This window comes from Pelodiscus sinensis, chromosome 21 (assembly GCF_052426305.1).
Source record: "Pelodiscus sinensis isolate ZL-2025 chromosome 21, ASM5242630v1, whole genome shotgun sequence".
In the NCBI taxonomy this organism is placed as follows: domain Eukaryota; kingdom Metazoa; phylum Chordata; order Testudines; family Trionychidae; genus Pelodiscus; species Pelodiscus sinensis.
The window spans coordinates 26282072-26307763 of NC_143072.1; the positions used below are offsets into that span (position 1 = coordinate 26282072).

The window sequence follows — 25692 nt, forward strand, 5'->3', positions numbered from 1 at the left end:
CCTATAAGCCTCTCCCTGATTGGAAGTGTTTACACCAGCTCCCACTGGCCTGCTTTAACCCCTCCCGTGCCACACTGGGGCCACTGCCCCCACTACAGCACCCCACTGCCTCCTGGAGTCATTTACCCCGGGCAGCGTGGCTGTGAAATGCTGCAGTTCTCAAACACAGGAGGCCACTTCCCGCGGCCCCGTGATGGGCACCGCCCCTACCCTGCCAATGGGGTTCGATTCAGCAAGGGACACTGGAGGCTGGGTAGCAGGCCCAGCTTCCTGGCAGCGGAAGCCAGAGCCTGGCCTTTGCGGGCATCTGCCCCACCCCCACCCACTTTCGCCCACCCGCTGGTGCGCACCCTGGGACACGGGGAGGAAGCTGCCCTGAACCCCAGTCTGGTCACCGCAGCTCACCTCTGTCCCACGGCGTGGCAAGCCCTGCAGGGCCACAGCGGCTTTGCCTTTCGGCAGTGGGACAGCTACGCTGGCAGCCCCAGGGGAGCCCAGGCGGACGAGGGTACAGACCACCCTCCCCAGGGATGGGCGCAGGACACTTGAAACGAGACTTGAGAAGGGGCTAGAAACTGCACTGAAGAAAACAACGTCCCCCACGGCCTGAGTGGGCCTCGCGGGGCCCCAGTAGATCGCTGTGGTTCATGGCCCACCAGCACTGGGGGTCTCCATCCGGGTTACCGGCCGCGAGGCAGCGCAGACGCTTCAGGCATCCTATCTGCAGGAACCAGGCCCGGGCTGCCTGCCTCTCTCAGGAAGCGGAGCCCGCTTTGGCTGCAGCAGGCTGAGAGGGGCGCCCAGACCAAAGGAAGGAGCAGGAAACACCAGGGCTTCACTGCTTCAATATGTACCACGTTTCCCAGCAACAGCCACTCCCCCCCCAGCTGTGAGTGGAAGAGGGGGTACAGTGAACCCTAACAGGGGCAACCTCTTTCCTGGCCCAGCACGGCGGGGAGAGATGGGACTCATTGTCTCCCTCCCCCCAAATGGCACAGACAGAAGCTGCAACGTATGGCCAGAGGGCCGGCCTCTCCTCTTACTCACACTGGACGGTACCCCCAGTGGTGCTCCTCGGAGCAGGGGGACCAGAACCTGCACAAGGAGAATCTAATTTCTGGAACCGCTGAGTGGACGGCACCGGCACAGCCTGCAGGACAGGGGAATGCCCTCTCCAAAGGGTCTGGAACCACCTCTCGTTGGACTTCCGAGAGGAAGGGGAGGAGATCCCAGAACCCCACCAGTGACTGACCCACCCCGTAGCACAAATCCCCCCAGTGCAGGGTGTTTTGGGGTGCGGTGCGTCACCAACAGAATTGCTCTGGCCGTGTGGGGCAGATTCTTGCACGTGTGAGCGCGCTCACCAAAGATCCGGGTGCAGGATCAGGGCCTAGGAGGGTCACCGCAGCTGAAACAATACGAAGGAGTCTGTTTGGGAAGCGTTTTGCAGAGCTCTGGATATGAAACCTCTTTTCCGAAAAGGTACCGAGATTGCTCATTCCAGTTGCCATAGCAATGGAATGCTGCTCTTTACGGTCTCCTCTTTCTCCTTCTGTACCTTAGCAGCCATTAGACAAATTGCCAATGAGACAAACCTTGAGATTTTGTATGGGGAGAATGATTTTTGTGCAGTCTCCGTGCTGAGCTGGATCCGAGAGGTCAAGGCTTGAACCATGTACGGGTCAGGACCAGGAGAGTCTCTGCGACAGGTTAACGATGCTCACTGATAATCAGTTCTATTCATCTTTAACGGGACTTCTCTTTCACGAGAGTCGGGGTCTTAAAACTAGTTTTATGGCCCAATTCCATGGCTGCTGGTAAAGGAGTTATGGCTGGGGGGGCCTTGGGTTATGGGCTCTGGGTCCAGACACCTCAAGGCCCATTTACACCCTTCTGGCCAGAGCCCTAGGAAAAGCCAATCTCTCGTGCAGATCCTCCTCTGTGAAGCAATGATGGATAATGTCATTTTGTGTGAAAGAGGAAACGGTTTCTAAGGCGGCTGAAAAACCCCTTTAGGGCTCTGTCTACACAGGCAGGTCCTTGCGCAAGAATCCGCAGAGCGTCCACACTGCCCGCCCGCTCTCGCACAAGCAGATTTACAGTACGGTGTGGTAAGAGAGGGCGTCTTGCGCAAGAGCTACGCTCTTTTCTAACAGGTGTAAGCCCTCTTGCACAGGAGTTCTTGTGCAAGAGGGCAGTGTGGACGATCAGCAGGGGTTTCTTGCACAGGAAAGCCCGATGGCTAAAACAGCCATAAGTGTTTTCTTGCTCAAGAGAGCATCCACACTGCCATGGATGCCCTTGCGCAAAAGCACATCTCGCACATGGTAGTGTGGACATGTTCTTGTGCAAGACTTCTTGCACAAGATATTCTTGTGCAAGGAGCCGCCAGTGTAGACATAGTCTTGGGCTGCGTCTAGACTGGCATGATTTTGCGCAAAAGCGATCACTTTTGCGCAAAATCTTGCCGCCTGTCTACACTGGCCGCGAGTATTTGCAAAAGAACACTGACTTTGTAATGTACAAAATCAGTGGTTCTTGCACAAATACTCTGATGCTCCCACTCAGGGATAAGCCCTCTTGTGCAAGTATTCTTGCGCAAGAGGGCCAGTGTAGACAGCAACATTAATTTCTTGCGCAAGAAAACCCAATGGCTAAAATGGCCATCAGAGCTTTCTTGCCAAGAGAGCGTCTACACTGGCACAGATGCTTTTACACAAAAGCAAATATTGTGCACAAAGGCACATGCCAGTGTAGACGCTCTCTTGCTCAAATACTTTTAACGGAAAAACTTTTCTGTTAAAAGTATTTGCGCAAAATCATGCCAGTCTAGACGCAGCCTTGAAGTGCTGGTATTCTTACGGCCTGCTTTATTCAGAGAGGAGAGTTAACAAGCCGTTTCACGGTGGAGTTATTTTGGAGAGTAAAGGAAGAATTGACAACGCAGTGCCCCTGAGGATACAGCTGACTCTGGTTGACAGAAGAGTTGATAAAGTATATGGTGGTAGGTGTGTTTAAGCTGTTGCGGACAGGCGAGAGAAAGAAATGTAAGTGCTCTGCACGTATCAGCCCAAACGAGTGCAAGTTCTCCGTTACCTCTGTTCCACTTCTTTGATTGAGTTCAGCCCCAGGGGCCGTACACGTTGTCTTTGTGGCCATAAGTAACATATATGGCGCAATGTTGGGTCATGCTGAAATGGACTTCAATGACAGACTCCACTTGACCTGACATGGACATGGGTATTAGGAGCCAGGACACCAGGGATCCAGAAACTCCCAGGGCATTTCGACATCACATTCTCTTATTCATGTGATTGCCTAACCCAGCGAGAACACATGCACCCTTCCCTTGGCGGGGAAAGAATGCAAGAGCCACCTGGCCCCCATTGCATGACCCTGCCTGGGGCAGACTAGACCCGTCTCTGGCAAAGATCTGAACACTCCATCGCTCTTGCATATTAACAACAATAGTCCTGCTATATGATCACGTGTGGCAAGTTTGCAGAAATTTTGGTGGTTCCCAGAATGCCTAGAGCCCAAACTCCTCCCCCACTCTACCCGGCCTCCCCATACACGCCTGCCTATGGCTCACGGAGAGAGTTTGTTGAGCTGGCTTAAAACAACTTAAAAACATTGCTATTCCTTTGGAGTTTTGGCTAGCTGGGCTGCATTTTTTTTGACCTTCCTCATTATATTTTACACTTTGTCAGAGTTTATGCTCCTTTCTGTTTTCCTCACTAGGATGACTTCCACTGTTTAAACAATGCCTTTGTATCTCTCGCTGCTGCTTTGACTTGGATGTTAAGCCACAGTGGCAGTTTTTTGGTTCTCTAAGGCTATGTCTACACTGGCAGCTTCTTGCGCAAGAACATCTTGCGCAAGGGTTCTTGTGCAAAAAGTCTTGCGCAAGAAAACGTCCACACTGCCGTGTGCGAGCTGTGCTTTTGCGCAAGAGCGCCCATGGCAGTGTAGACACTCTCTTGCGCAAGAAAGCTCTGATGGACATTTTAGCCATAGGGCTTTCTTGCGCAAGAAATCCCTGCCCAGTGTCCACACTGCCCTCTTGCGCAAGAGCTCCTGCACAAGAGGGCTCACACCTGTTAAAAAAGAGCGTAGCTCTTGCGCAAGAAGCCCTCTCTTACCACACTGTACTGTAAATTTCCTTGCGCAAGAGCAGGCGGGCAGTGTGGACGCTCTGCGGATTCTTGCGCAAGAAGCCACAAGTGTAGACATAGCCTTACTGTGTTTTTAAAAACTTTGGGGCATACATTTAAGTTGAGCCTCTATGATGGTATCTTTGAGATGTTTCCATGCAGTTTGCAGGGATTTCACTTCTGTCACTGTACCTTTCTAATTGCTGTCCAACTAACTTCTTCATTTTGTGTAGTTCCCCTTTCTGAAATTAAATGCCACAGATTTGGGCTGCTGGGCTGTTTTTCCCACCACAGGGATATTAAACGTCATGATTTCACTATTTCCAAGCGGTTCAGCTATATTCATCTGGCCCAGATCCTGCGTTCCCCTCAGGACTAACTCGAGAATTGCCTCTCCTCTGGTGGGATATGTGGTGGTGTGTGCCCTCCTTAGTGACAGAATAAATCCTTCCCGTGCTGCTCCAAGAAACAGTCATTTAAGGTGTCAAGAAACTTTCCCTCTGCATCCCGTCCTGAGGTGGTGTGTATCCAATCAATAGGGGGATCGCTGAAATCCCCAGATATAAATGCATTTTTTATTTGTATAGTCTCTCTCTAATCTCCCTTTGTATTTCATAGTCACTATCACCATCCTGGTCAGAAATATACCCCTACTGCTATATTCTTATTGTAAGAGCATGGAATTACTATCCATAGAGATTCTATGGTACAGTTTGGTGCATTTCAGATTTTTACTTCGTTGGATACTATGCTTTCTTTCATGTATAGTGCCACTCCTGCACCGGCATGAACTATTCTGTCCTTCCAATGTGTTTTGTGCCCTGGAATGACTGACCCCCATTATCTTCATTCCACCAAGTTTCTGCGATGCCTCTTGTATCAATACCCTCCTTTAATACGAGGCACTCTAATTCACACACCTTACTGTATAGACATCTAGCGTTTGTGTATAAGCACCTCAAAAAACTCTCTCTGTTTAGCTGTTTGCCATTACATGTTGTGATTGGAGCGGACTCCTTTTCATTTGACTGATCTTACCTGTATCTTCCATCCTCTTCTCTTCACTAGACACAGAGAATCTCTATTAATAGACCCTCCCCAAGGGATGACTCTCTGATCCGCCTGCTCCTCTGCACCCGTCGGCTTTCCTCCAGCCCTTAGTTTAAAAACTGCTCTACGATCTTTTTAATTTTAAGTGCCGGAAATCTGGTTCCATTTTGGTTGAGGTGGAGCCCATCCGTCCTGAGTATAGGCTCCCCCTTGCCCCGTAGTTTCCTCAGTTCTTAATAAATCTAACCCCCTTCTCCCTAACCCTTTGCAGTGAGACCCTGCAGCTCTGCCTAACTGGCCCTGTGCATGGAACCAGAAGCACTTCAGAGAATATACCATGGAGATCCTGGCTTTTAATCTCTTACCTAGCAGCCTAAATTTGGCTATCCTTCCTTATGTGGTGTACCTCTACAGTCTACACCAAGCGCTTTGGTGGCCACCTCACTAATTAGCAGAGTGCCCGTAATGCCTACAGCCAGAAGCATGTATGTCTACTGGTGGTACACACCTGCACATGCCTCTGTGCACACAACAAAATTTATTCTACATATCCACGAAAAAAATTACAGGGAACATTGTCCCTATGTCACAACCACTGGCTCCTCCCCAGCACTACCCAGAAATGTACCTGCTATGTTGAGAGATCCACAACTCTCGCACCAGGCTGGCCAGTCAGCATGTGGTTCTCCTGGTCATTACAAATCCAGCTGTCTGTTCTTCTAATGATGCCCATTATGAACACCTGCCTCTTCCTCTCCAGAGAGGTGTCCGCCGTGCGAGAGGATACCACGTCATCATCTGGGGGGGAAGGTCCCAACCATGGGATCATTACTCCACTCATGCTCCACTCGGACGCTCTCCTTGGAGATTTTCATCCTCCTCAACAGCAGAGGCTGGCTCCGCGCCGTGTCCCAGAAAGTCTCTTCTGTGTATCTCTCTGACTTCCTTAGTTCTTCCAGCTCAGCCACCCTAGTCTCCAAAGCCCAGAGAAGATCCCTGAAGGCCAGGAGCTCCCTGCACTGAGTGCACACATGGGGCAGGTAATCCTACATGCAAGTTGGTGCACTAACCGGGATAGCCCCCATGCTGCTGGGCTTCTGCCTGGGTCCTCTTCCGCCTCCTCCAGCCAATTCCTTCCGTGATGTCTAGACCAGGAGGTTTGGGGTTTAGTTTAAGGTAGTTTAAAGAATGTTAAGTGATCAGTGTCTGGCCCCTCCCCCCCAACTCTGCTTTTAAACTCCCTGGCAAAGCTCCTGGTAGCCACCTTTTGTTTCTTGCCTTTGGGACCAGCTAATGAGCCTTCGCTCACTTTAATGACAAGCCTTTGGCTGGCGGCTGTTTATAATCAGCCCCCTGCCGCACAGGCTGGACCGCCCCACCTTCCCAATCCATCGCAGTCCCTGGGCTGCAGTTAACATTGCTGGAGCCAGCCCCAGGCCCTGGCGCCCGAGCGCCTCCGGACCATGTACCTGTCCAGCTCAGTCCCACTATGCTGGGCTGTGGCTGCTGGGGGGACGGGGCTTGTGGAGAAACAGGGAAGTGCTGAGCTCTCAGGGCGGGAGGAGACTGCAGGGGATGATGCTACCGCAGAGGCCAAATCTGGCCCAGCAACCCTCTGGCTCCGGCCCAGCAACCCTCTGGCTCCGGCCCGCGGGAGCGTCAGCCAAGCTCCCTGCCCACTGCTCAGAGCCGCTCTCTGAATGCCGAGAGTCCGGGGGAGGCTTCGCACGTGGCCCCCACCCACAGCACAAATCCATAGGCCAGTTTCCCATCTCCCAGGCCCCACCCCCCCCGCCAATACCCTCCTCCAGGTCCCACCTCCTCCCCCTCCAGGCTCGCAGCGTTCAGAGCCCCACGTGGCCCTCGCAGCTGCAGGGAGGTATGGAGGCAGGAACTCTGGCTGAGGAACCTGCTGGGTTGCTGGCCAGAAGCCACCCAGGTAGCCGCCTCCCAGCCAGCCCCTCCCTCATCCAACTCTCTTCGCCCCTCCCAGACCTTGCACCCCAACACCCTGCCCCCAGTCACAACCCAGATCCCTGCACCCCCTCCTACACTCCTGCTCCAGGTCACAGCCCCCTTCCAGACCTTGCACCCCAACACCCCACCCCCAGTCACAACCCAGATCCCTGCACCCCCTCCTACACTCCTGCTCCAGGTCACAGCCCCCTCCTTCACCCAACCTCCATCCCAGACCCAGCACCTCCTGCATTAACCTTATGGCACAGTGCACCCGTTGGCCATTTCCCAAATTCTTGGAGTGGCCTCCCCAACACAAACGATTGGCCACCCCTGTGCTAGAGGCACCCCCTGCCTTAACTGGGAACCTGTCCTGCTGGCTGCAGCCTCTAGGCCATGTCTACGTGCCCACTTATGCTGGCAAAACTTACCTTGCTCAAGGAGCTTTTCCCACCCGCACGGCTGCCACGGCTCAGCAGGGTGACTGAACGGTGCCGACAGGAGAGCTCTCGCCTGTCTAACAATGGCACAAGCACATCGGTAGGTCTCTCGTGTAGAGGCAGCCTTGACACATGCAGTCTATGCTATGCAATGCCTCTCCATCTGCAGGAAAATCCACGCAGCCTCAAGGAACCAATCCTGCAAGGTGCTGAGCGGTCTGACCCTGATCCAGCCAACCAACTGGACGGTGCACGTGCTCAAACGTAAACACATGCTTTGTGGGGTTGGGGGGTCAAAGCACTCCCCACTTTGCAAGTTCAAGCTCCCAAGGGCCTGGAGAAATACAGATACGAAATCATTTCCCTGCGAGGGCCAGCGATCAGCGTTTGATACACGGTAAGGCCGATGTTCTAAGAACACACAGCATATTATAAAGCCAGTAAAAACCCCAGATTGGTTCATTTTAAACGCTTCTGATCTGTAATGTAATCAATAAAATAATTTAAAATTTCCACTGACATTTTTCTAGATGTTTCACAGAGCGAAAGAAATATTTTATTGTTCTTAGAGAACAAAAAAATCACTGAAATCAGTCCCCGTTATTGATTGGGGCTTGATCTGACTTCAGCTGAGGCGACTGGAGCCTGGCCTGGTCCACACTCCCGGCTCTCTGCCATTTTGTCAGGCCTCAGGGCTGAATGGGGAACTTGCCCTGCCCCTGCAGCGCAGGGAGTGCGTGCCCATCTCAGAGCAGACTGCTAGGAAGCAGGGCGGGGGTCCCTACTTCAACGCCACCACCCAATCATTAAGGGTGAATTCTTCAGGCGCGGAAACAGGCTAAGCATGGAGCCATCTGAAAAAGTGGCTTGGCCCCAGCTCCATGTTTTGTTAGTCTGTAGGGTGCTGCTAGAGCTAGACCATTGGTTGGTTTTTAAGTTTTTCCAGTTACAGACTAACTCGGCTCCCCCTCTGAAGCCACGGAATCGCAGACAGTTTCCTTGGGCACTTACATCCATCTGGCCCCCAGTTCTCACCCAATGGTTGTAGCCAATCTCACAGTACGCAACCTGCAGCTCTCTTACACGGGAAAGGGGAGCTAGCGAGCTATTTACAAGGTGGAAGGAGGTGTAAACGGCTCCAGAAATGGGCTACAATCGGAAGCGTCTATAATCAGGGCGTTGTGTGTCCTTTGTGGCTTGCCCAGGCTAAGTGGCTGCACTGCAATTCTCCAGCTTGTGCCCGTCAGAGTCCAAGGCAGCGTAGAGATACCGAATTCCTTTTGTTTGGCATTTTTATCTCTCTCCTGCCCTCTGCTCAGAGCTACTCAACTCAGCTAGTGGGGGGAGGAAGGGAGAGAATCCACTTCCGTGACTCATCTTCATGGGAGGAGAGCAGAACAGAAGTCTTTTGTCCTGTTGCTGACAGTATGTAAGGAAATTCCAGTTTCAATGTCCCACAATACTCAATGGGCCTTTCCTTTTGGAAAGGGTGTAACTTTCTGTTGAGCAGCCCTTCACCCTACTTAATGTCTCTCTCCTGTCTGGTGATTTACACAGTCACAAAGACTCAGCACACAGCCGCTCAGATGTTACCTTGCAATATGGGCTACAGATGTGACAAGTGAGATAAACAGACAGCAGCTCACAAGCGCTCAATACAGTTTGAACATTAAACATCACTAATAGCTGGTTTAACAATACTAACACACAGATGAGCCAGCCTCACTCCAGGTGTTTTTGTCAATGTTCAGCTGAGACATGGGGACCTTGACATGGGCTGACATCTTGTCACTCCTATCACAGTCCCTACAACAAACAATTCAACCACCTTTAATATGGACAGACTGTCCACAGACACAACAAGAAATCTTGGACCACCCAGCCGCGATGGAGCACAGCAGGTTGGGACCTGGAGTCTCTAGAAATTCATCTCCCATATTAAAAGGCATCGGCTTGTAGACTGTCCATGCCACAGCTGGCCTTCTAGCTTCACTGTGGCATGGCCTTGTTCTAACTGCTACATGCAAAGTGAGGCACACAGAGACCGGACTTCAGCAAGATCCGTGGAGTTTTCTGATATAATCGCGACAGCATGGTGCTTCTGAAAAGCCGTTTGTATCCAAACAAACTCTGCACTGTGGTTACTAAAAAACTTGTCCATAAAGCGCATTTGTCCATACCTATGCCTGGTTTTGATCCAGACCGTTTATAAAATTAAACATAAAATCAAATTCTTCCAACGCACCAATAAAACGTCAAGTGTGATTAGAGGAGCGCCTCATTTTGATGCTTGTGTCCTGAGTAATGAGGTCATTTGAATATTTATATAGCATTTCAAAGGACTTTTACTTCTTACAATTTGTCTAAGACTTAATGTTGCAGTTGCAAAACCATTTTCTAACCAAGCGTTAAGCTGCTGTGGATCAAGAAACCTGAGTTGTATGGATCTCACCCAGGTTCCTCAAATCTCTTAACAACAAAAATAAGTGTGGGACTTACAGTTATGATGGGAGAAGTGTTATCGGCTACACAACAAAAGCGCCCCCTGCTGTTTGATTTATGAACTACCGTCTACAGTCCGTGTAAATAAAATGTGTCACATAACTCTAGGGATATGTCAACACTCGCGGCTTCTTGCACAAGAACAGCCGTTCTTGCGCAAGAATCTGCAGAGCGTCCACACTGCCCGCCCGATCTTGCGTATGTAAATTTACAGTACAGCGTGGTAAGAGAGGGCTCCTTGCGTAAGAGCTACGCTCTTTTTTAACCGGTGTAAGCCCTCTTATGCACCAGCTCTTGCGCAAGAGGGCAGTGTGGACGCTCAGCAGGGATTTCTTGCTCAAGAAAGCGTCCACGCTGCCATGGGTGCTCTTGCGCAAAAGCACAGCACGCACATGGCAGTGCACATCCCCTGGGCCACATGCGGCCCATTTGTTTGCATCCCGCGGTGCGGTTTGGGTTTACGCGGGGCTCAACACGGCCTGCGGATGGGCGCTAAAACAAAAAAGTCGCCACTATAATGGTGTTCTGTTGCTAGGCATTTTAGTAGTTAACTTCCTGGACTGTCATTGCTTATTAAAAGTGCTGTCATCTGGGTGGAAATCGGGTAAATGTTGCATTTTATTAATATCAGCAGAACTGACTTAAATGTGGCCTGCGCGTTGTGTAGTCTTGCCTTAAGTTTTGCATATATCTGCATGTATACGCAACCACATTTAAGTTGTGGCCCTCGGCGTGTGCTGTGAGTGTCATTGTGGCCCCCGGGGATTCCAAAGTTGAGTAGCCCTGCTCTGGGGGCAGGGATTGTCTTCTGATTAGCATCTCCGGGCTCGACCCAATTATAACTTTTAAAACGGTACAAATTAAGGTTGCAAAGGCAAGCTCCCAAAAGCTAGGCAATGTCAGCTTCACTGTTGTCTGTGAAAACTTAAATCAACCCCCTCATGTGGCAGCATTATGATGGGGTGTTTTAGTTACATGGCCACCCGCAATGTTTTCCAAAGGATGCCTGCCATATTCCGTGCACCAGGGGGTGGTCTCAGGTAATTAAGCAAGGCCGTGCGGTGAATAACATGGGAGTCCCTGAGCCTGCCCCTGGATTGGAAGTGCGATGTACATGTTGGCTACGTCTAGACTGGCATGAAAAAAGTTTAATGGAAAAGTTTTCCGTTAAAAGCATTTTCGGAAAAGAGTGTCTAGAATGGCACTTTTTAAAAGCACTTTTTGCGGAAAAGCGTCCGTGGCCAATCTAGACACGCTTTTCCGCAAAAAAGCCCTGATCGCCATTTTTGCGATGGGGTCTTTTTTGCACAAAACAAATCTGAGCTGTCTACACTGGCCCTTTTGTGCAAAAGCTTTGCGCAAAAGGGACTTTTGCCCGAACGGGAGCAGCATAGGAAGTCAGTGCTTTTGTGGAAATTCAAGCGGCCAGTGTAGACAGCTGGCAAGTTTTTCCAGAAAAGCGGCTGATTTTCCAGAAAAACTGGCCAGTCTAGACACAGCCGTTGTGTCGTGAGAGTAATTAACCATTGGAATAAATCCCCCAAAGCTCAGGGCGCACGCTCCAGCCCTAAGCATTTTTACATCGCAATTGGATGTTTTTCTAAATCTAAAAGATCTGCCCTAGGAATTACTTTGGGGGAGTTTTCTGGCCTGTGTTATGCACAAGGTCTGACAAGGGCAGCCACGAACCGTGAGCGGGCTGCAAAAGTGGCTCCCTCCTTCATCTCAGTGGGCTGTAGCAGCCCACATCCTGCTGGGGCTCCACCTGTGGCCCCGTCTGCCCCCACGAGCCCTCTCGCCCACTGTGGCACCGAAGCCCCAAACTTGCCTGCTCCTTCCCCTCCCTCCCAGCACTTTGGGCGTGCGTGAATTGCCTGATCCGCACTCCGTCCCCGCGCGCTGGAACAGCCACGAACAGCTGGTTCACAGCGTTCCAGCTCTGGGAGGGAGAGGGACAAGCAGGGACAGAGCTCAAATCAGGCAAAGTGCTGGGAGGGAGGCAGGAGGTGCAGGAAGTGTGGGGCCCTCAGTGCCCTAGAGGCACATGGGGGAGGAAGACAGCCGGGGTTCCGGGGGCCGCAGGTGGAGCCCCAGCGGGCTGCAGGTTGCCCACTGCTGGACTAGATGATCACAGTCGTCCCTTCTGGGCTTGGAATCAATGAAAACCCCCAGCCTGCCCTATCTCCCTCTGTTCCGGTCCTCCCCAGTCTGCCCTGACATCCTCCTCTGCTTCCATCTCTCCCAACCCTGCTTCCGCCTTTGCACTGAGGTCAAGGTGCTTCTTCCTTCTCCTCCATGCATCAGGGAGCACTTTAAGAGCAAGGAGAGGCATTCTGGGTGCAATGTTTGGAGAATGTAGTTGCTGAACTACTAAACCACTCCCGAGCATGGGTACGTGGCACTCTCTAGAGAGTTACAATTCTGCCAAGTGTTGGTGGATTTCACAAGGCAGCTCTCTGACTCCAGAATGACACTGGTCAAATTTCAAAGTCCCCGCTGCAAAGTACTGCTACAATTCTTCAAGCAAACCATGTAACACTTTTTAACTGTGGCAAAAGGGCCTATTTCCCCCAACCCAGTGCTCAGACGTCACAGAATCATTTTAGCTGAAGTTTTCCAGAAAATTTAGCTTGAGGCAGACACCAGCATGGAAAATGTCAGCACAAACAGTTAAAATGTAGCAAAATACAAGGAACTTTTTACACCAGAAAGTGTTAGGCAACCTTAATTCTAGCTATTACTGCCTGCTTCTACTATAATACTAATAATTTGTTGATTTGATCCTAAAAGGCCTTAAACACGAACACAATTATAAGAATTCACAATTTCAATATCAGACACATTTGAAAGTATATTTTAATGACAACCTGAAAAATATAAAGAACATATGCATATTACTGGCTTTATGCTCAAGAAGTGCTGTCATCTAAAAATACTCCTGCAGCTACCTCTTACTAATGTCATTTAAAAAAAAAGGTAGGATATATATTTTTGGTATTTCACATTTTTAATTAATTTTGTGGAGGTGAAAAATGGGGACTAGCAACCATGAGAACTGACAGCCCCCGTTTCTTCGCAGCGCAGGCACATATGCCCTGTAAGTTCTAGGTGCCACGTCACCAAACCATGCAGGTAAAATTCTGATTAAAAGCAACACGAAAGCTGGTATGATAGAGAACTGGAACTGAGAGAGTAAACTTGTCAACATTGTTCTGTTTCCAGGCCAAACTGTAGGCTTCCAACTTGTCTGGGTATCAAACCAACCCCGGTACTTTGTCCAGAGAAGTCAACAAAAGACGTGACGCTAACGGCATGAGAACACTCGTTATTCTGGAAGGCTGTCCCTCACATAGGTTACTTACGGGTGAAGAGAGAGACTAGTGATACTACATTATAGCCCTCAACTCCCAGGTCTAGCATGGCCTTGTTTCAGCACAGCGCTCTTCCTGGGGCCCACTCAACTTCTCATACAGACACAGAACCAAGTGAACACACTCCTTGTTCTAGGGTCATTCAGAGAAGCCGATCCCCTTAGAGGGAAGGATTGCTCAGTGGTTTGGGCACTGGCCTACTAAAGCCATGGTGGTGAGCTCAATCCTTGAGGGGGCCAGTTAGGGATCTGGGGCAAATCTGTCAGGGAGGGTACTTGGTCCTACCATGAGGGCAGGGGACTGGACTCGACCTCTCAAGGTCCCTTCCAGCTCTAAGAGATAGGTATCTCCAGACACCATGGAGCAAAGAGCTGGTTACACATAGCCTGCAACGGAACCAATAGGAGCCTCCTATGTAAGACACAGGAGGGAACTGCCCTGCTGTGTTTAGCACTGCTGAGGCCTCAGATGGATTGTGGGTGCCAAACACAAGGCGTGATGTAGACCAGTAGGTGAGTGTTCAGAGAACAACAAGAAAAGGTTCAGAAACCCTCACCTAGGAGGAAAGGTGAAAAAAAACCTGAGTGTGTTTACTCTTGGGAAAAGGAGTGTGAGAAGTGGGTGGAGAAGTCTTCAATTCAGGGCCTTTACAAAAGGAATGGTAATCCATTGTTCTCCACAGCCACTGGAGGGAAGACAAGAAGTTGTGGGGCTCATCTGCGTGAAGGGAGATGTTAGTTAGGTATCAAGGAAACCTTTCTAACATGAAGGCCAGTTAAACTTTGGAAGAGAGTCCCAAGGGAGGTTGTGGAATCCTGAGTGTAGTGAGAGTAATTAACTGTTCTCACGCAACACGCACCCCTTGTACAGTAGTAGTTTTCCTACTTACCAAATTTTGTGTTGTACATGACTGAGGAGTTGCACAGGTACTTAAGCGAGGAGAGCTAGACAGGGTCTCTGAGTACGTGAGTCATGAATTATTGCTATCTTAGTGCAAAGCAAGGGTCCATCCTGCAAAGCTCGTGTTTGTCTCACATGTAGGCATGTTTGCAGTGTTGCTGTGGTCTGACCTTGCGTTTTAGCTGAATCTATGCACAGTGACATAGGTCTGAGACTCCATCATTTCCATCTTGTTTTGCGTAGCTGGTCCAGGGTATTTTCATCTGATCAATCTGCTAATGGAGCTCTAGAATAAGCCAGGACGTGCCAGGTCTCTCAGCCTTCTCCTGTACCTGAATTAAGTTTCTGAAAGAGTTGTAACTCTGACCAGGGGGCTGGAACAGTTCAGAGCCATTGAACCTATCTGTATATCCTACATATAAAGGAAACCAAATGAAGGCAGGGGGTGTGGCAGCACGCCCAGCATCCCTTGCTCCAGCACCATGACTCTGACATCTCTAAAAAAATGTTTCTGCAAATACAATAATGTATCACTTCTTATTTAAATTCCTGGCTCAACCAATATCAATTTGCTAAGTTTAAAAGTTATTTAAACTCAATTCTGCATACACTCATGCAACCCCACTGACTAATGTGAAGTTGCCTGGAAACCCATGGTAGGATTTGACTCCTTTATTTTTAAATGATTATTTGCTTTTCCCCAATCCTCCTCCTCTTCCTCAAACGTGATCCTCCAGTGAAGTCAGCATGTGAATTAGGACGGGACATTCAGTCCAGGAAGTGAGCTTGCAAAGGTGCAAAACAGAATTATGAAACATATCTGCAGAATCAAAATGGAAAAAGCTTTTACTCAAAGCCTGAAATAATGACAATGGGAATATAATGACTGGCTAAAGAGACTGTTTCTCTCTCTCTCTCTCTCCGAGTTCTCTTTTTGCCATTTAACCATGATTAGAAAAAAACCCCACATGGTAAAGTACCTGAAAGGGGCTGGGGTGGGGGTAAACTAGTCCTTAGCTAGAACTTTCTCTTAGCAGCAAAACTCTTCTTACCTGCAGAGTTCCGTTCCCTTTTGGAAACTTCCCATGTCGATTCGCCTCTGTACAAAGGAAAAGTTAGTTAAAATGGTACCGCGGCCTTTTAGAAAGGGACCCAGCCCCTGGCTGCGGAGCTGGGTAGACTCCCTCCATAGACATGCAGCGATTAGCACGAGAACACAATGCAAAATGAATCCAGAATACAAAATGGTCTGCAGGCTTCTTTTGATGTGCGTGTGTGAATGCCTGTCGGGGGGGGGGGTATGGCCCTGCGGCTCGCAGCTCTGCGTCCGAGCCAGGGGCGAGGCTGTGCCCCAGGGAGGGCACGAAGCAGAGGGCGAGCCAGCCGGACGGGGGGCGCGCAGGGAGGGAAGCAGCCGGAGCCCAGGGCGCTGACGTTGGAGGCCCAGCCCTTGTGAGGTTGCAGAGGGTAAATGGTGCGGGGCGGGCCGGCGATGGGGCCGGGGGGGCCGGCTGGTGGGAGGGGAAAGCGGCCCTGGAAGCTTCCTGATTGCTGGAGCGCGGCTGCCAGTCGGGCGGGCTCCCCCAGTCAAGCCGAGCGCTGGTGCGAGCGCCACACGTCTCGTCTGCCCCGCCGGAGAGTGAGCCCCGCGCCCGGCCCGCAGCCCGTCCGCCCGGCCCCGCGCAGCCGCCGCTTTCAATGGAGGAGCAGCCCGGCCACCCGCACCCGCACCACCACCACCACCACTACTACTACTACAACCACAACCACCACCTGCACCTGCCGCCCAGCCCCTACCTGCCGGCCGAGCCCGGCCCGCGGCCGCCCCGCCCGCCGCCCCGGCATGAGCCGCGCCACGCCGGCCCGCAGCCCCAGGAAGCGCCGAAGAAGAAAACAGGTGCGGGGGGACCGGGCCTGCGGGGGGGGGGCCGGGGGGCGGGGGGGGCGCGGGGGGGACCGGGCCTGCGGGGGGGGGCCGGCGGGGGGGACCGGGCCTGCGGGGGGGGGCAGGGGGGGGGGACCGGGCCTGCGGGGGGGGGGGACCGGGCCTGCGGGGGGGGCAGCGGGGGGGACCGGGCCTGGGGGGGGGGGGGCGACCAGGGAGGGCAGCGGGGGGGGGAGAGACTGGGCCTGCGGGGGAAGAGACGGGAGGGGAACCGGGCCTACGGGGCGGCGGCTAGCGGGGCGGGGGGAGGGACCGGGCCGGCTGGGGGGGAGCAGCGGGGGGACCGGGCCTACAGGACGGGGGGGGCGGGGGGGGGGGACCGGGCAGCGGGGGGGGGGGAGCGGGCGGGGGGGCGCTGGGGGGGACGGGGGGGGGAGGGGGCCCCGGGGGGGAGGGGGGCAGCGGGGGGGGCGGGGGGGACCGGCCCGGAGGGGGGGGGAGGGGCGGGGGGGGCCGGGGCTGCGGGAGGGGAGCGGGGGGGGGGGGGCCGGGCCTGCGGGGCGGGGAGCGGGAGGGGGGGGGACGGGGGGGGGGGGGAACAGAGGGGGGGCCGGCCCGGCGGGGGGGGGCAGAGAGGGGGGGCCTGGCCCAGCGGGAGGGGAGCGGGGCGGGGGGGCCGGGCCTGCGGGAGGGGAGCGGGCCTGCGAGGCCGGCCTGAGGCGGCGGGGCCGGGGCCGGGATCGGGCGGGGCCCGGCGGCGGGGGCGGATGGGAGCGGCCCGGCCTGGCCCCCCCGGTGACCTTCCCGCGGCCCCGGCCCGGCTGGAACGTTCCCCGGCGCGCTCGGGCCGCTTCCTGTCCGCCATGTTGGGAGCCGGCCGGGCCTAGGCGCCGTCCCCCCGCGGCCCTTTCCCGCGCCGGGGGCTGGGCGGGGCGCGGCGGCGCATGGCGCGGCCCCCCCGGCGGGCCCGAGGCCTTCCCGCCCGGCCTTTGTGTGGGGCCCAGGGCGGGCCGCGTGCGGGCGGGGCCCGGTGCCCTTGGGCCGCGGGCCCGGGCCTGAGCGCGCCGCGGTGCCCAGCTCGCGGACACCCGGGGGGGGGCAAAGGGCCCGGGCCTGAGTTCCGCCCCGTCGCCGCGGTGGCCCCCTCCCAGCGGGGCACGTGCCCGCCCCGCGGACCGACCCTGTCAGTGCCGGGCCTGGCCTCGCGGTGAGCCCCCCCCGTGGGTACAGCCGGGGGGGGGCAGGTATCGCTGTAGGCCTAGCCGGGGGGGGGGGCAGGTATCGCTGTAGGCCTAGCGGGGGGGGGGGCAGGTATCGCTGTAGGCCTAGCGGGGGGGGGGGCAGGTATCGCTGTAGGCCTAGCCGGGGGGGGGGGCAGGTATCGCTGTAGGCCTAGCGGGGGGGGGGGGTCGGTTACAGCAGCCAAACCCCCACCCACGGCAGTAGCCAGTCTCTGCACCTCAGCCGTGTACCTGCACGTGCCTTAGCACTGGTAGGGGGACACACCCTTGTCCTGCCCCCCCCCCCCCCCCCCCCCCCCCCCGGGCCGGCCGGCTGTAACACTGGGGGAGTAGCACTGTTGGCTGATATTGTGCACACACAGTCTCTTAACCAGGCAGGGTTTTCCCCCTTCTTGGAGAATTAACACTAAATGATCTGCAAATTCCTACAACGGTCCTGCCATTTATGGGGAGAAGGTTTGCTCTGAACAGTTCACGCATGGCTTGGAATGTGGTCTCATGAGACCGAGGGCTGCCCATATCCCCAGCACAAGAATGGTTAAAAGGCCCCTCTCATGCCTTAGGATGTGGACTTTCTGCATGGAAAGACTGGCATTGATGTCACATGTGACCGTGCCAGGGTCCCAGCACTGAGGTTGGTGCATGGGTGTAAGTGGTAGAGCTAGCTGCTGGCACATCTCTCCCCTGCCTTGGCATTATTTTGACTAACTAGTGTATTTAAAAATAAAATACGTTGGTGCTTGTCCAGAACACAAACAATTGGTCAAGTTATAAAATGTGATACAGCACAACTAAGATTGCTACTCAGCCCTTTTTCTATGGGGTTGATTCTGCTTCTATGGAAAAAACTCCTATTGCCTTCCATGGGGCAAGACTGGTCTGTGAGGGCACGTCTACACAGCAGGGCCAAACTCAAAATAACCTATGCAACTTGAGCTACGCTAATTGCGTAGCTTCTATTTCGCAATCCAGCACTCTTTCCCCTGACTTCACTTACTCATACAATGAGGGTTACAGGAGTCAGAGTAAGAAGCCCATTATTTCAAATTGATTTTGAAATAATGGGCTTGCTGTGTAGACATGCAGTATGTTATTTTGGAATAACTAATGTTATTCCAAAATAATACAGCTGTGTAGCCTAAGTGATTTTTATCCAGTCCAGAAGGGTCCTGCAGAGAATCCATACTGAATACCTCACTTCCATTCATTGAAAAGGAAATGGGGCAAGAATCTGATCCTAAATCTATTGATGTCATTCCAGGAGCGTTTTGTATTGACTGTTAGGCTCTGCATGGGACTTTGGATTCCTAAATGCTGTACTCAAAGAGTTGAAGGGAAGAATCTCCACATATTTCTCTGGCCCATGTATTGCTTTGGTTACAGGAAAAATTAAGTCCTAAAATGTACCTGTTTCCCAGGTATGGAAGGTTATTTGTATGTTGGGTGAATAAGCCCGTCTGCACTGAAATTGGGAACTGTTAGCAGGAAAGTAGCAGACCGATCCTCAGCCCCAGATCAGAGTGTAGGATTGGGGGCATGGTTTCAAATCTTAGCGTGGCCTGGGCTTTGTTATTAAAACTCCTATTACTGACGCCTGTGCTAGTTTTGAACACTTAGGGATACATTATGGGAAAGTGTAGAAAGCTGTTGGAATGCCATGTGCATTTGGTGTTTTAAAAACAGTCATTTGCTGGCTACCGGAAAGGCTGTTAGGGACCTGGACTGTATTGAATATAGATTGTCGAGGTGCCCCAAACATGCATGTTAATGACTCTTACACAGTCATCTCCAGGTAGATGTAATAGGGGACTGACTAGGCCCATGTTGAGTAATACCCAAGTTAACTTGTTTCAGTTACTTTGTTTAACTTTCCAATATATCGGAAGGCTGTAGTCTGTATTTGGACTAATCCCTGTCAAATTCCAGTTTAAAAATGGTTTTCTGAGGTCTTTTTTTGGAAGGGAGGGTCTCTTAACCAAATAAAACATCTGGAAACATTTGTGTTTCTAAAACTTGACAGTGGCGGAAAGAGCATCTCTGTTTTGGGTGTACTTCTACACCTGCATTCCAAGCATTAGGTTTGAGAGAATGTACAGTTTCTGTAAATACCTGAAAACGAACTCAAAACTGCTGACACGCTCTTAATAAAATCAAAACCCATTAGTTTTTATCACTCCTGATGCATAGTGGTCTTATGATCATTCTTTTTATTTTGTCTTATTAGATAGTGATGTCAGAAATCTGAGTCACAAAAACCCTTATAGAGTATCCTTGAAAAGACTTGCTCTCTGCATGTCACCCTGAAACAAAATGTTCAGTCCTCGGCTCCTCAGAATTCCATCAGTCTCCTGCTTTTGGGTTGGAGCATTGATGGTCAATGATAGCAGCACATAATATTACTGGAAAACTTGTAGTGGTTGCTGATTGTCACACTGTCTTGACTTGTTAAACCTCCCTCAGCAAACTGGGCAGTGGGGTTCTCGCAGGAATCGCCCTGATCCAGAGCTCCACAGGACATGAGCTCTTACGACTGCCAAGCATCTGAGGATAGGTCTGCATTGCAAGCACTAAGCAACGCAACTGCCGCTGTAATGTAGACACTACCCCACACCCAGAAGCTAAGTTGGTGGAAGAATTCTTCCACCGACTTAGCTGCCTCTTCAGTGGGGGTTAGGTTGACCTATCTGCGTTGCACAGAGGGTGAATTTTTTTCACAGCCCTGAGCAATGTAGTTAAACAGCTTGGTTTTAGGTGTAGACCAGGCAGAAGTGCTTAGGGTGCAAGATCCCTTAATTTTGAGTGTCTGTTTTTAGTGCAGCATTAGAAGAAGATTGCTGCTTGGAAAATAGTCATTCTGGACTTGCTAGACCAGAGGGGCACCTCTGAATTCTACCCTCTGTACAGCCGCGTGAGTGAATTGGGCCCAAACAGCTTCTGTTGAGAACTCTCATGCGTTTTCTTGCATCTAAAATAATACACTCCAGCCATGTTAAGGTCATTTGGGGCCCCAGAGGTGCTAGAGCGTGGGGGGCCCCTTCTGGACGCACCTGCCCTTGAAGTGGCAATAGTGATCCCCATCACTTCCCCCAAGTCCTCCCCCCCCCCAAAAAAGCTGGGGGCAACACCATGGATCTCCTTCCAAGAGCTCCCGCCGGCCCGTCCCCCCCAAAGGGTGGCAGTGGAGAACGCCGTTACTTACTTGTGTATGGCCAGAGGACCAAGCCCACTGCATTCTTCCCATGTCACAAATACCGTCCTCCGATGGTGCAGCCCTGCACAGCCTGAGGTCTTGGGAGGGGACAGCAGCACGGTTTTGAACTTCTCTTTGTAACCACCAGGACCAGAAATCTACTTTTGATGGAAGCTGAAATTCTGATGTAATCACAAGATCCAGTGGGGTGGGAACCTAGGCTTGTTCCTGTCCCTAAATCCAGATCAGCCAATGCTTCCATTTTCCCAGAGTGTCCTTGTCATACTGTAGCTTTTCAGTGTCCTGGCCTCTTGCTGATGGAAAAGGTCACCTGGAGAATTGAAGGTTACGTTTCTTTCCAGTGGTTATCCTTTCAGAGCTAATAAGTAATACTTCCTCTCACTTTTAACACCATTCAGAAATGGAGTGAAGGACCATGTCAATGGGATATTTTCTAAAACCATTTCCAAAGCTCATGAGTATTGGGGAATTTATAAAACAGATGGTGCTTAGCGAGAGGATGAAGTAGTATTAGTTTCTCACTGTCCTTGGTACAAAAAGATGTTTGAGAAACAATGAACAAGGTGAAAATGTAATTAGCGTATGAATTGGGTGAAGTCCTTTTGATCAGCAGGGACTTTGAAGCAGCTTGTGTAGCAATGCCCTAAGCATTCTTAAACTTATCAGAATCAAACCATGCTGTTGTAGCTTCTTAAGTGAATACAAATTTTACTGGGAAAGTAGCATAATTTCTTTATTTGTTGTCGCACCAAAAATACAGTAGCCTAATACATGGAGTTTGATCATGGGTAACTCCCCCCAGCTAACATCTACCACTGACAGTAGTGCACTTAAGCTTTGTATAGTAAGTGGTTCTAAATAGTATTGCAGATCTTGGAGATGGCAGGACATTGTAAAAATTGGTCCCCTGCTCATGAAATACTGGGTTTAAGGAATTAACTCAGCAAAAGTAGAAAATCCAGCTGTCCAGTTATAGCTTCTTGGGAGTGAATTCTCCTCTTCCTTGGCCTGAAATCCCACAATAACGTTGTACTTCTCTTCAGTGGTGTGTATAGCCTGATTGCTGCCTGGATACAAAGTGAAAAAAGCCAAGAGCCCAGGGGCCTGCTAAATACTCCAGAGCAGTGTTTCTGAAAGTGCTCCGTGAAATCACATTCAGAAACACGTTAACTGGCCGCCCCGGTTTGTTTAGTTACCGGTGCTGCGGCCATGGAGCCTCGCAGCTCCCATTGGCTCGGTTTCGTCCTTTGCAGCCCAGGGGAGCCACGGGAGCTGCGGCGTGGGCCAGGACACTGCTTCCCGCGGGCCCCCTTGGCTGCACAGGATGAAACGGAGCTAAGGGGGGGCCGCGGGAAGCAGTGTCCTGGCCAACGCCGCAGCTCCCGTGGCTCCCCTTGGCTGCAAAGGACGAAATCGAGCCAATGGGAGCTGTGAGGCTCCATGGCCGCAGCACCGGTAACTAAACAAACCGGGGCGGCCGGTTAGCGTGTTTCTGAATGTGATTTTGCGGCACACTTTCAGAAACGCTGCTCTATAGCCTGTTAGTCCACAGAAAAGTGTTTCCTTCTGGTGGGATTTACGTGTTTAACTCAGTAATGGGCAACCTAGGCTAGCGAGTGGGCTGCAGGAGTGGCCCTTAATCTTGCGGCTACGGAGATGGTTGTGACCGAGACAGTCTCCCAGGATAGGGGGTTTTGCTGCATGCGCTTGCGTACTTAGAACTTGCAGGAGGTGTCCACTGAACTGTGGCAGCGCTTTGAGTGGCTGCAGAGGAAGCCCACAGTGTGCAGTCAGCACACACCTCTGCTTCACGTGTGTTTCGCTTCAGTAAAGCCAGTAGTAAAAAAACCTAGGCAGACAGAAACCAGTGGAATCTGGCAACCCTGCGCACGGGCAACAGTGAACAAAATGTCTGGGCCACGCATAGACCCTCAATGGGCCACAGGCTGCCCACGCCTGGCTTAATTCCTTGCATTGACCTGAGGCTAGCTGTTGACTTGGAGTGGTAAGAACCTGCTTTCCTGTATCCAGGAAGCCTGGCTGAGGGAGCTGGTTATGCTGAGGGGTTTGCAATGAAAAGGTTAACGTGTCCCATTTTAATTCTTGCCTTGTTGGTTTTTGTCTTTTTTTAGGCTACGGAGAGCTAAATGGTAATGCCGGAGAAAGGGAAGTATCCTTAAAGGGCCTGTGTGCTGACGAAACGACCAGCTCCTCTTCCAGGGTACCAAATGGCAGCCAGCAACTTGTAGACGCTAATGTAAACCCAAAGCAGACTGTTAAGGCCAGCACCTTTGGGAAAGCTGGAATCAAACCCAAGACCTTCATTCAGAAAAACAGTATGGACAGAAAGAATGACAAATTTTATGAGAATAAACTTAGAGAAAATCTGTCCTCAGACAAGCCAGAAGCAGTATCTATTCCAAATGGTGTTGTAACAAACAGTTCTGGTTATATCACTAATGGCTACGTCGGCAAAGGGGTCGATAACGATGGGAGTGGGTCTGAGAGTGGCTATACCACACCTAAGAAACGGAAAGGCAGACGGAACAGTGCCAAGGGTTGTGAGAACTTGAATCTGGTGCAGGACAAAATAATGCAACAAGAGGTCAATACCCCATCCCTAAAACAGGAGCTTGAGAGTTTGAAGGCTGAGTATGGTGAACAAAAGGGAAACCAAGTGGACAATACGAAGCCCATTTGGAAATACGAAGCTGGAGTTGGAGGAGCAGGACGGGGAAAAACTGGGCTTGGGGAGGTACAGCGAAAAAACTCCGACGCCAAACCTGGGGTTAGTAGCAAAAAGTTTGATGACCGGCCTAAGGGGAAGCATGCGTCAGCGGCTGCATCAAAAGAGGACTCATGGACCCTGTTTAAACCACCCCCCGTTTTTCCAGTGGACAACAGCAGTGCTAAAATCGTTCCTAAAATAAGTTATGCAAGCAAAGTGAAAGAAAACCTCAACAAAGCAGCTCCAAACCCGTCTCCGTCTTCATCGTCTTTGTCATCTACTGGAGAAACTCAGCCCCAAACACCGAATCGATTGTCTCAAGTCCCCATGTCTGCTATGAAGTCTGTTACTTCTGCTAGTTTTTCAAATGGGCCCATTTTAGCAGGGACTGATGGGAATGTATATTCTCCAGGGACCCAGCCACTGCTTGCTGCTGCTGCTAGTACTTTAACCTCAACCTCGTTGGAGTCAGTACACCAGGACCTAAGTACGACTGCAACAGCTGTTGAACAAAAGAAGTCTAGCCTTTTCATTTACCCTTCCAATATGCAAGCTGTGCTTTTGGGGGCCGCGCAGGTCGAGCTGCCATTGCAGGCTAGTCAGCAGAACCTGGGGGATATCTTCCAGAACCAGTGGGGTTTATCGTTTATAAATGAACCCAGTGCTGGGCCTGACGCTGTCCTTGGGAAATCAACGGAAACTCAAGTCATGGAAGTGACATTTCAAGGGGAATATCCTGCCACTTTGGTTTCACAGGGTGCTGAAATCATTCCCTCGGGCACTGAACAGCCGGTCTTTCCTAAGGCGTACGAGCTGGAAAAACGGACTAGCCCTCCACTACTTAGTGGAATTATAAAGCCTGGGGTTGCTAGTGAGACTGGAGTCTTGTCTTTGGAGCCGCATCACATAGGTCACCTGCAAATGGCAGACCCCAGTAGCCAAGGTGCTTTAGTGTTCCTCTCAAAGGACTACGAACTAGAGAATCCCTTGGCCTCTCCTACGAACAATTTGTTAGCCTCCGCCAAAGATCAGAGGTACCAGAGAGGCCTAGAAAGGAAAGATAGCTGGGGTTCTTTTGACCTGAGGGCTGCTATTCTATATCACACTAAAGGTAATGGTCCAAGTTGTTTCCTAACGGAGCTCTCTCTTAATTGGTTTGGGAAAATTCAACCTTGTAACAGTTGCATGCCTTAATCTTAAGAAGGGCCTTCTTGCTCCTAGTCCTTTGCCATAGCATGTACAAATTGTGAGGGTTTTAAAATGCTCTAGCAGCTTGATTCGTTCAGGCTGTGGTAAAGGTGTGCATTTCTCCATTGATGTGGCTGGGGAGAGGCAATAGTTAGTTGCTCTCTTTTGGTGCCTGTTTTTTGTGTGTGTGTGTGTGTTTTGTTTTGTTTTGTTTTGTTTTGTTTTGTTTTGTTTTGTTTTGTTTTGTTTTGTTTTGTTTTTTAAAACTCACGCACGGTAAGTAGGTGTTCCGAGACTTCCCGATGGTAAGGCGGTGAAGCCTCAGCCTGTGGGTCAGCTGGTCTGTTCTTGTCTTCCACCCGCCTGTCCCAGACAACGCTTCAGGGGTTGCTCTCTTAAAAAGCGAGAGGGGGATGTGGCATGGCTATTTACAAGGCAGTGCCATAGAACTGGCTGAAATTGTCCCTTGTTCCTCTTTGGCTCAGAAGTTCTCTTGCTTCTTGACAGCTCTGCAGAGGCGTTTGCGAGGCACTCCTTTTGGCTTGCTGTTGCTTATCTGCCTTTCCCAAGGATGTGGGCAGGGACCTTTTAGTTTTTGCCAAATCTCCTGCCCCCCTCCAACTCCCCGACTGCCCTTCTAGAAGAAAATAAATTAAAAAAGCCACTCCAGGCTGCCTTAAATGCAGTACTCCTTTCAGGAGAGAGCTGGGTGTTAGCTTCTCAGAAGTGGGGGACAGGATTTCTTTAATGGCCTAACATGGAATTTTTACATCCCTTTGAGGGGGGAAAAACGCCTCAGCAGCCCAACAGTAGTGTTTAATTTCAGAAAGAGGAACTACACACAAATCAGGAGGTTAGTTAAACAGAAATTCAAGTACAGTGACAAAAGTAAAATCTCTGCAAGCTGCATGGAACTTTCAAAGACAATTAGTTGGCAGCCAGCTCCTTGGGAGCAGAGCCAGCAGCTGGCGTGTAACCATAATGGAAACTTAACCGTTTAAATGGTTACACCCGTTCAGCCCTAATCCTAGGTTTTCACTCTGTAATTTCTGAATCTTTTATGCTT

The 25692-nt window shown here is 51.5% G+C and overlaps 2 protein-coding genes across 4 annotated transcripts in view; one reads left to right on the forward strand and one right to left on the reverse strand.

Annotated features, from left to right (window-relative positions):
* Positions 1–5725: 5725 nt before the first annotated feature.
* On the reverse strand, positions 5726–15837 carry LOC112544152 (uncharacterized). Of its 3 annotated transcripts, XM_089772242.1 has the most exons (4): positions 15426–15837; positions 7592–7677; positions 6275–6349; positions 5726–6002 (listed from the first exon to the last, which is right to left on the reverse strand). In XM_089772242.1, the coding sequence occupies exons 1-4, from the start codon at positions 15458–15460 to the stop codon at positions 5836–5838; spliced, it is 363 nt and encodes a 120-aa protein (XP_089628368.1). In that variant the 5' UTR covers positions 15461–15837; the 3' UTR covers positions 5726–5835. The 3 variants fall into 3 exon arrangements, 1 of the variants encoding a protein (XP_089628368.1); XR_016347689.1 differs by having other exon boundaries at positions 5726–6349; positions 7592–7763; XR_016347690.1 differs by lacking the exons at positions 5726–6002; positions 6275–6349; positions 7592–7677 and adding an exon at positions 15031–15193.
* A 39-nt stretch (positions 15838–15876) lies between these two features.
* The window catches only part of NUFIP2 (nuclear FMR1 interacting protein 2), a 28175-nt gene continuing 18359 nt past the window's right edge, over positions 15877–25692 (forward strand). The window contains exons 1-2 of the mRNA XM_075904583.2: positions 15877–16270; positions 22843–24549. Of these exons, the coding sequence (XP_075760698.2) occupies positions 16072–16270; positions 22843–24549 (1906 nt within the window). The 5' untranslated portion in view covers positions 15877–16071. The remainder of the gene's footprint in view (positions 16271–22842; positions 24550–25692) is intronic.

What these genes read in the sequence shown, in the direction of transcription:
- LOC112544152 (XM_089772242.1), bottom strand. Translation starts at nt 15,460, where the DNA reads ATGGGAAGTTTCCAAAAGGGAACGGAACTCTGCAG. An exon ending in GGAAAAGCTCCTTGAGCAAG is followed by an intron (nt 6,350 to 7,591) that starts GTAAGTTTTGCC and finishes CTCCTGGTCTAG; the next exon opens with ACATCACGGAAGGAATTGGC. An exon ending in GCAGCATGGGGGCTATCCCG is followed by an intron (nt 6,003 to 6,274) that starts GTTAGTGCACCA and finishes CTTCCCCCCCAG; the next exon opens with ATGATGACGTGGTATCCTCT.